Source organism: Callorhinus ursinus, unplaced genomic scaffold, assembly GCF_003265705.2.
Source record: "Callorhinus ursinus isolate GAN/ISIS: 27379988/994484 unplaced genomic scaffold, GSC_fseal_2.0 scaffold11, whole genome shotgun sequence".
NCBI lineage: Eukaryota > Metazoa > Chordata > Mammalia > Carnivora > Otariidae > Callorhinus > Callorhinus ursinus.
In genome coordinates, this window is record NW_027397073.1 from 21911141 (window position 1) to 21921137 (window position 9997).

The 9997-nt window shown below is 42.6% G+C and overlaps 1 protein-coding gene across 2 annotated transcripts in view; it reads right to left on the reverse strand.

The window, feature by feature from the left end:
* DCC (DCC netrin 1 receptor) overlaps positions 1–8649 on the reverse strand; it is a 1171073-nt gene extending 1162424 nt beyond the window's left edge. For both annotated transcript variants that reach the window (XM_073898173.1, XM_073898172.1), the window contains exon 1: positions 8364–8649. In XM_073898173.1, the coding sequence (XP_073754274.1) occupies positions 8364–8454 (91 nt within the window). In that variant the 5' untranslated portion in view covers positions 8455–8649. The remainder of the gene's footprint in view (positions 1–8363) is intronic.
* Positions 8650–9997: the final 1348 nt, after the last annotated feature.

Below are 9997 nucleotides of genomic sequence, written 5' to 3' on the forward strand. Positions count from 1 at the left end.
TAAGCGATATGCTACAAAGACATAATCAACAGGATAAGGCAAGATATTGACAAGGCAAGAGTTGCTCTAGATAACCAATAATCTTACAGTGGCTAAGGATCTGTTTTCCATTTGGAAGGTGTTTAAGGAAAATCTGTACAAAATAAGCATGATACAATATCAGGCAACAACCTCCTAAAAGTCAGACTACTGATAACATCTATGCCTAAAAGCAAAAGGTTGCTAAGTAGGAAAAGCAGAATAACTACTGATAATATTGATGCCACCAAAGCAAATGGTTGTTCAGTTGGAGAAACAGAATAATAGAATTATCTGGCTCAAATCGTAAATGACCACTAAATGTATGGGGAAAAAATGTTCACCTTATTAACAATCAGGGAAATGCAAATTAAAACCACAGTGATACACTAATTTACATCCCATGGGGCAAAGGGGACTTTCCTATGCTCCTGGTGGGAGTTTCAATAGATGAAACTTGTCACTGCCTCCAAAAAGTAAAGATGTCCTTTCTATGACTTAGCAATTCCACTCCTATATATGCACCCTAGACATGACGGCAAATTTGTTTTGGGGCACATGTATAAGAATGCTCATACCACCATTGCTGGCAAAAACAAAATACTTCTCAAAAGTCCATCAATGGTAGACTAAAGTCCGATTAATTAATATCATGGAATATTATAAGGCAAAGAAAGAGACTGAAATACAGAAATATGTATCCTCAATTCTCATATGAATCTCAAATATTTAATGTTTAGTAAAAATGCAAATCAGAGAAGAATGCATACATTTATTTCATAATGGTTAAGTACAAGTAAAGCAAAATAATATGCTAAAGATGCATGCATATGCAGCAAAATATAAAGAAGGCAAGAAACTAATTAACATAAAATTAAGAAAATTGCTGGTGGGTACATGGGTTGTTTCATTATAATTATTGTTATCCTGATCATCAATATATTATTAATTATAGCAAGCACTGTATATACAGGGTAGTTCATAAAAAATCATATAATGTTGAAACGAGCAACATAACTAAAAGTTATGTAGTCCACACCACCATTTAATAAGGAAAAACATGTTGCACAAAGAAAAATGGCATCCAGAGTAGTATCGAATTTTAGAAATGTTTACAAACCCATTAGATTAAACCAATTAGCTGTTTTTTCCTCTAGTGAAGGACTCAGGTCCTGATTTAGAATCTCTTTTATTTTAGACAGAACTGCAAAAAAACTCAGTCCATTATTTCTTAGAAAATCCAAAGTAGAAAAGAAAAGGACTACTCTGAAAAAGTCTTAGAACAGGAAGAAGTTCCAGCTGGACCCAATCAAATAGATAAAATGCATTTTATAAATCAGGAAAAAAGTATGAAGACAACAAAAGCAGCAACCCATGGCCACTTGATGGAAAATAAACAGCCCTGCATGATGTAATATCTTCAGAAATCACTGCTATAATATCAGACAATATAATAACTGAGTCACAGTGATGCTTTGGATCTATTAAAGAAAGATTATATTATATCCTACATTCTTAAAAGACCGCTAAGTAAGTAAACGTTTTTTAAAGACTATGGAAAAACAAGTAAATCTAAAAATGTTGCCAATGAACCAGAAATTCCTGTTACTGAGAAAACTGACATGAGTAAATAACATTTATACTAACTGTTTAACTCCTTTGTTCTCTTATAAAAATGTAAAAACATATTTAAGAATATTTTTGACACTAGAATAATGTTGGCATTATTAGCCCTGTTAGGTCAAAATGCACTAATGAGTTGGTATTTTCATTAGACCGCATCATAAAGATTCAGTGGAACATTTTTGTCCTAGATACCCTCAAGAGTAGCCTTCTAGCAAGAACCAATCTTTAAAGGATGAGCAAAGGACAAGGGCAAAAATCCCCAAATTGTAACACATACCCCTGTTAAGTCCCATCATAATAATCACAAGGGATATAAAGAAGCTTCTTGGGGTGCCTGGGTGGCTCAGATGGTTAAGTGTCTGCCTTCGGCTCAGGTCATGATCCCAGGGTCCTGGGATCGAGTCCCGCATCGGGCTCCCTGCTCCTTGGGAGCCTGCTTCTCCCTCTGTTTCTCTCTCTCTCTCCCCCCGCCTCTGTCTCTCATGAATAAATGAATAAAATCTTAAAAAAAAAAAAAGAAGCCTCTTCCCTGGAAACTGTGAGATGACTGAGCAAGCAAGAAGTCACAGAATTTGGATGTGTGAAATTAAGCTAAAGTACCTCATGAAAATAAGACATGAGTTATAGGAACTGGGCTTAGGGAATTTAGCAGAGAAGAGAAACTTTCCCACCCAAGACATGTCATAGTAATAGACTTTAAAAATATGATCAATAAATATGGGATGATTTGTGTGTTTTCTGGTTGAACTCACCCCCCAAGAAATGAAAGCTGTGAACAATATGGTTGTTTGGAGCTATTTATAAGAAACAACATGTACTAGCATTACCACTGGCAAATTACCATCAATAGTGATGAATACTATTGAAGGAATACTCAACTATACACATTACTACATATTTCTAAACCATACCACCAGACAGAGTTCAGGCATTTCTAAACCATCAAGGAAAACATATTTGCTAAACAGCTGAGCAAAAGGGGCCTGCTTTGTTAACCTCAGGCTAAAATTTGTCAAAGAACTGTAGAGCACCATAGTAATTTTGATCATCAATCAGCCAACCTGTATTTCGGCATATTAGTACAGTGCTAAACCAGAGAGATATAAGATAAGGAATCAATAACTCCACTGTGGGAGGATGTAAAAGTGTGGTTCTAAATTGTGCTGTAATTTACCTGAGTGCTGCAATTATAAAGGTGTACAAAAATTTGCATTTTATGTTTTGCTATTACCCACTTGGCATATGTAACATGTAATTTTATCTTGCATATTTTTTAGTTGGTCTATAGGGAAAATAATCTCTGGATTGTTCATCCTGTCTTATAGACAGGTTTAACATTCGCTTTTCTTGAGGTCTTGTTTTGAAGAAAAAGATGGATCATTGCCATGCTACAGATATTATACTACTACTAAAAGGTGCTTTGACCTCTGATAAGTAGTAACTTTGAAGAAAATTAAATTTATATTATTCCAACCCAGTAACAGCTTCCTGAAAAAACAGCATGCCCGGGTTGGCATAACCTACTATCCTCTAGCAGGCACTCCTCTATCTTAATGTTGATGAGCTCCAGAACTTCAGTAATTCTGGCTGAGAGGCCACTAGTCAGAGTCTCCTGTGTTAAGAGCACTACTTAGCTGTCTTCAGAGCACAACTTAACTCTCCACTAAAAGAAATACTCATGAAAATTTTAAAAATTCATTTTTAAGGCAAATCCCCATGACCTTGCAAAGTATAATACAGCATTTTAAACACAGTGCCTATGGACCCCGCCTGGACTCATGGTGACAAAGCCTTTCCTGAGTTGTATCAGGAGAGGCAGTATTGAGGCCATACAGTTTAAAGAGGAGAGCTATGATTCTTAGAGACAGGCCAGAGAGAAGTAAGCCACCCACTCGTAGGCTACAGAGCAATTTGCTGGGCAGTACAGGGATACTTCATTCAGTGTGTTTCAATCAAGAGTTAGTGAGATCCCAGGCTGTGACTCATTAAGGTATAACTGTTGTGACAATTCATGAAACTCTTCAATCCTCTTCGGGAGCATCAAAATGAAAAAAAACAAAACAAAACAGGGCGAATCAAAAAGAAGACTCCACATTCACATTTTATGAATTGTCAATGCACACAGTATTTATCACTCCACTTTAGGGATAACAGTGTTTCCAGAACCAAGTGACTTTTAATCTTCGGTTAATTAATCAAGTAATCCTCAGTGGGCTTATGCCATTATTCTCCTTACATAGGCAAACTAAGATTTCCTGAATTTATGTATACAGCCCATCTAAGAGATTATCAGCTGAGGTAGATTAAGCCACTAAAGATGTATCATTTGAGCTGGTAGCTGTGTAAGAAACACCAAAACAGAACAATGCATTCCTAACTTGATGCAAGTTCCTGAGAGTGATATAGGCCATACCCACAGAAAGTGGAAAGATCTATAGTCAGGCAAGAAGAGTTCACTCACTAGTGAAATCACAATGGTTTCCAGAAGGGTCCTTATGTAAGTGGCACTATTTTAATTCAGCCCAATGTCACACATTTGGAAAGGTGGCATATGGAGGTGGAAATCCCCTTTTCTTTGTGTGCGTATGATTGTGTTTTCATTTAAGAGAAAGCCAGAAACAACTGCACTCTTTTCTAATAGAGTTATCCTGTCCAGTAGAAGCCGGACGACGAAGTTTTACATACGAAGTTTAGGGTGGTAAAACTTCTCCAAAGCATATTTGCTTCAAAATATAATCTTAGGGCCTAGTCTTCCACGGAAAGAGAGCTTCTGTGCAGAAACTTTAGCACTGCCTGTAAATATGTGGCATCACCTAAAGATTAAAAAGTGGTTTGGTTGAGAAGTCAAGATTTAAATCAGGGCTGGTGTCTAAAGGAGGGAGATGGTACTAGATGACCTCACTGTGTGCAGCAAAAGACATTCCAGGAGTAAATTGCATGCATTTGAAGAATCTTAGATGATTGGATGTAAGAAAGAAGAGATTCAGGCCAGTGAGGAAAAAAAACATTTCCCCTCAGAAAAGATTGCTTTTGAGGATAGAGTGCTGGGATTCCTCTGGAAGATGTGGTGCCATCCCTTCTCTCTCCAGGAACAAATAAAAATATCCCCTTTCTACCCACAAGTTACCTCCCCAAATCGCTTGTCAAGTTTCCCATTTCTGAGAAAACCATTCTACAGCTTGCAAACACCCTGTACTCCAGAAGAAACTTTCAGCAGGGCTTCATTCAGGAATTTAGGTAGGATTACAGTTCTTCCTCTTCAATGAAAACAATAAGGAAGTTTGCTGAGAGGTTAACTTGCCAGACAATAAATGTAAGTCATACACACTGAGAAGTTATAAATCTCTCCCCAGAAAAAATGCCTATCAGCAGCTCAAGCCAGCCCAGCTTTTAAGAGCATTAAAGCAAATGCACTAAGCCTAATATATTCACATATAACACATGTGGTGGCTGTTTCACATGCTTCATAACTCAGAAGGTAACTGCTGCTTTGTGGGATATGGATGCTGTGACAGGTTGCTGGCGATTCATACTGCCACACTCACAGAGGACTGGACACCCAGGCTGCCCAGGCACGCTCAGGTACCTCCAAGCTCCACTCAACGGAAAAACCCAGAAGGGGACATCTGATCTGCTATGGTTGAGGGATTAGAAGGGGTGGGGTACTGGAGGCAGCAAAACCTTATTTCACCATGTCCAAACTACATAAACTCTCACAGATTTTTGTCAATAGAATGTAACCCAAACATACATATAATTAATTAATAAACAGGTGTATCTGCTATTGCCTTCATTAACATCCACCATCTCAAATTTTCATCTCATCGGAGGTCCCGAGACTCTACTTAGTACTTTTGCTTGTGGCTCAAGTCAAATATATAAGGAGATGGTATCTACAAAAGCCAACTGAAAAGCCACCACCCTTCTCCAGCACCTAGTCCTCATCTTACGCCAACACTGTTCCAAGATGCCCTTTGTTATGTCACAATGGTTTCATAAAAATCTACAGCAGCTTCAGACTTTATCTAGGAAGTGGGAAAATATCCAGTGCTATTGTGCTCGTCTCCATAATCCTTTGTTACCAATCAACAAAGTCTTTGAAACATCCTGCTGAATGGGAATTTCACTACCGGTAAACTAGGCATTTGGCCTTATTAAGGGCACCTCCTACTGGTCCTTTCACAGAGTGAACCATTATTTCTTCAGCATTAATTCTCTCCTATGTTCCTGAAGAGGAGAAATTGCTAAGAGAAAGAAGAGAAACAGATTAATGAGCGAAGACCAGACTGATGTGAATTAGCAATATCTCAAAACTGCACCATCTACTTTCTCAGGGCCTGTGCAAAATGCATCACAATTCATTTGCAATTAACAGCAGTAGATTCAGAAATATAGAAAAGCTTAAAGATTTAGACCCGCAAGCCTATCCATAGTCATATCCCTTTGTATATGTATATTTTTGTATGCCTCTTCAAGCATAGACTTGTCTGTTGAAGTGAGGATGAAATTAAAATAAAGCAGTAATACTGTATGGCCCCAAATCTCTAAACAAGAAAAATAAACGGGAAGGGAATATTTAATTAATTTAGATATAAGTAAAACATATATAAATCTCTATTCCTTTATCCCCCACCCCCACCCCGTTGGCCAAAGTCACTTGGGTGACAGCTTTACAATATTTCAGTGTAATTGACAAAACGTCATTGTCCATTTTTGCACACCTTTGTCTAATGCAATATTTTCAGCCAAGGCACTTCAGGCCCAGCCTGGTGGACTTTCTACCCAGCGAAGGATACCCCCTCTAAACTTCCCCTCTCCCTTCCGTGGGGGTGTCCCAGACCGCCTGAAAGAGCGCAACTCTTGTCTTCTGTGAAGAAGGGTGCTCCCCGCAGCAGCCTCTAGCGTCTAGCGAGGAGGGAATTTTAAAAAGATACCTATTCATTACAACAAGGATGCCCCCCCCCCCCACCTTCAGAGTGAGTAATTGCCGAGGACAAAGCTCCGGGGGGTGGAGGGGAGGAGAGGGAGAGGAGAGAGAGAGAGAGAAGGGAACCGGGGAGGAGGGGACCGGCCGAGAGGGAGGAAGAGAGGGAGCGCGGGCTGCCTGTCGTGCAGATGCGGCTGTGGGCGCGCGCGCGTACGTACACACACACACACACACACACACACACACACACACACTCACTCACTCACCCCTCTCGCTTGCTCCCTCTGTCTGGCCAACGGACGGACGGACACACACACACACACACACTCACCCCTCTCGCTTGCTCGCTCTGTCTGGCCAACGGACAGACGGACGGACACACACACACACACACACACACACACACCCCTCACTCTCACTCGGCTCGCTCTCTCAGGCCAAAGGAAGGTGAGGAGTCCCGTTGGTGTGTATGCGCAGATTCCGAAGAAGGCGCCAGGATTTGGGGAGCCTTCCGCTGGCCCCGTGCTTGACTGAATCCCTAGCTACCCAGAGAGGCGCATTCTCGACTGGGTTCGCAACCCTGGGCCATGCAGCACTTAGCGGGAACAAGAAAGCAGGAGCTGCAGGCTCCCGGGGGGCAGGGCGCTTTGCAGTGATTTACATTCCATTCCCTGTTAATTTCCAAGGCGTGGGTTGAGGGCTCTTAACCAACGCTCGGCCCCTGCCGGAGGCTCCTCTCCTTTCGGATAAAGAAAAGGGAAAAGGTAGTTTCCAAAGGGATTTGAATGCTCAGTCGGCTGCTCTCCTCTCCTTCCCTGCCAGGTCCGCCCCCTGTATTCCAGTACCTATCTACACTTGCGGTGAGGCCCGGCAAAATGAATGGATGTTATAGTAAGTCATTTTGCTCTTTTTCTTTTCTTCTTTTGCCCGTGAAAGCCCCCAGCTCCGTTATTAGGAGACTGCAGCAGCCCTGAGCATCCCTCAGATCCCTTTCTCCTGCTATAACCCAATCCAATCCCAGTTTTGACATTTTTAATTAGAAACTGCGCTTGCCAAATGTCAGGGCCAGGGGGCTGGTTCCCCGGAATATCAATTATTTGGAGTTTGGAAGTATCCTGGAGATATACGGAGACTTAGCTTGCTAACTATATAAAATACAATAAAATAAAACACACCTCTTTCCTCCTGGCAACTCTGTGCTTTTCTCAGCAGCACCGTCCTCTCCCCCAAAGTACCCAAACACATTAGCTGTCCCTTTCTCGGTTCTCAATCACCAGGGCTAAAAATCCAAACCTGAGACTCGCATAAGCACATACAAACGACTCAGCCCCACCACCTACAATCTGCACAGACTTCCCCAAAGCACCCTGACGGATGACCTCCCCTACTTGATCCTGTTGCCCCAATCCCCCTTCCCTTGGTAGGTTTCCAAGGCTTTAAGGATCCAACCCAATTCCTTTCAACGACAGCCCCATCACCTGCCTCCTCCCTGCCCCAGTCAGTCAGCTCTCCAAACCAACTCAAGTATTTGCAAAACGAAAGATGCAAGAAGCACAAGATTTAAAAGAGCAAAGAGGCACCCCTCTCCCCAATTGCCAACATCCTCCGCCCCGCGGGGCGGGGGGGAAGTCTTCCAGTCTTTTATCATCGGTGAGGAAATGGGGAGCAGAGCTAGCGCAGATCATCTTGCTCTTTCTCTACCCCAATGCTAATACTCCCCAAATGAAATTAGAAAGGAAAGGGAGTAAGTATGGGGGTGGGTGCGAGGAGAATAAAGGAAAGAACCTCTTACCGGTGACTTGAAGATGTGCGCTGAGCAGGGTAGCTCCGAAGAGTACAAAAGCCAGCTTGGGTACCCGAACACATCCAAGACTATTCTCCATATTTCAGCCAACACCTTCGGGGCCGGAGGTCCTGGGCAGCGGCGGCACTCACACACATGCACTCACACACGCATGCACACATGCACACACACGCGCCGAGCCCCTTCGGCTTCCTCCTCCTCCTCCTCCTCCACCTCTTTCTCCACCTCCCCTGCGCCTCTTCTGCCTCTTTCCTCGTCCCCTGACAGAATCAGCAGCCAGAGGAGACAGCAAAAAGTTCCATTTGGTCCAAGAGATGCTGAGCTCCAGTAAAACCTCAGAAAACTAACTCAAGGAGACAGAGGGAGTGCGAAGGGGGAAAACGGCTCTCCGCGGGGCTTGCGAGTCATCAATAAAGAGAATATCCAGAAGGGACCAAGAGGAGACAGAAAGCAATCCTGTGGTGGGTCTGTGCATTAAAAGGTTGAGGCTGGTTCCCTGTCCACGGCTGGGTAAAGTTGAAAAAGCAAAATCCGCATGAGAGCTGGGGATGCTGTTCGTTTTTTCTCCAAGAGCCAAAGGGACCGAGGGAGGAGAGGCAGGGGTCTGCGGGGTGGAGCGCTCTCACTTGTTACTGGGGTGTCCGCCAGCGGTGTGTGAGCTGGGAGTTGGAGCCGTACTATCCATTGATCCAAAGAAGTGTAGGGCTGGAAGGGAAAATGTGGAGACCGGAGGGAAATGAACTGGATCAGGCAAAGATTCCACGGGAAGGGGGTGGGGGCAGAGAGATGACGGCGAAGGGAGAAAAGAGCGGTCGGAGGAGGCTTTCAGCAGCTGCCTTCGACCGGTCTACATATCAATGAGCAGGGATGCCCTCTGTGGGCAAAGCGTGGGAAGTCACTTTTGTCAATGGAACCAGTGAATGTTCGGAGTGTCTGGGGTTTTTCAGCTATCCCTTTGGACATTCAACCTTTGGGAAATTATTGTTATTTGATGGTAAAAACCAAGGCAGGTGTTTAAACTGGGTCAGGTGGCCAGGGCATTTACCTCCTTCTCTCCTTTCAGCATTATTTAAAATAAAATTTTTTATCTGGAAAGAATCACCTACTCCAACTCCCTTACCAGGACAGATGGGAAACTGAGGTCCAGAAACACACAGGACAAATGCCAGACCACTATTTTCTGACAAAACAGCTAGGGTCCTCTTTTTGTAAGACATCTTATTTAGTCTGTGTTCTCTTCTCTAAACACATTTCAGTGCTCTACTCAACAATTTTTAAAGCATTACCATGTTCCAGGTGCCCCCATTAGATCCCATGAGATATAGATATGAGGATTAATAAGACTCAGTCTCTATCCTCAGGGGTTTGTGATCAGTTGGAAGAGAGGCATAAATGGATAATTTTAAAAATCATGATAAATATGATGGTCCATCTAATGAGGAGTTGTTCTGTTAGAGAGAGTGAACAGTAAAGCCCTCTCAGGAAATCGTTTTAAGCTGACTTTCTTTGCATATATCATCTCCATTGCAGGACCTCAAGCTCCTTTGAGAGGAGAGGTCATATGTCATTCATTTTTGGCTCCCCTTGGATCTAGCATAGGATGTGTATACTACACACGCTAA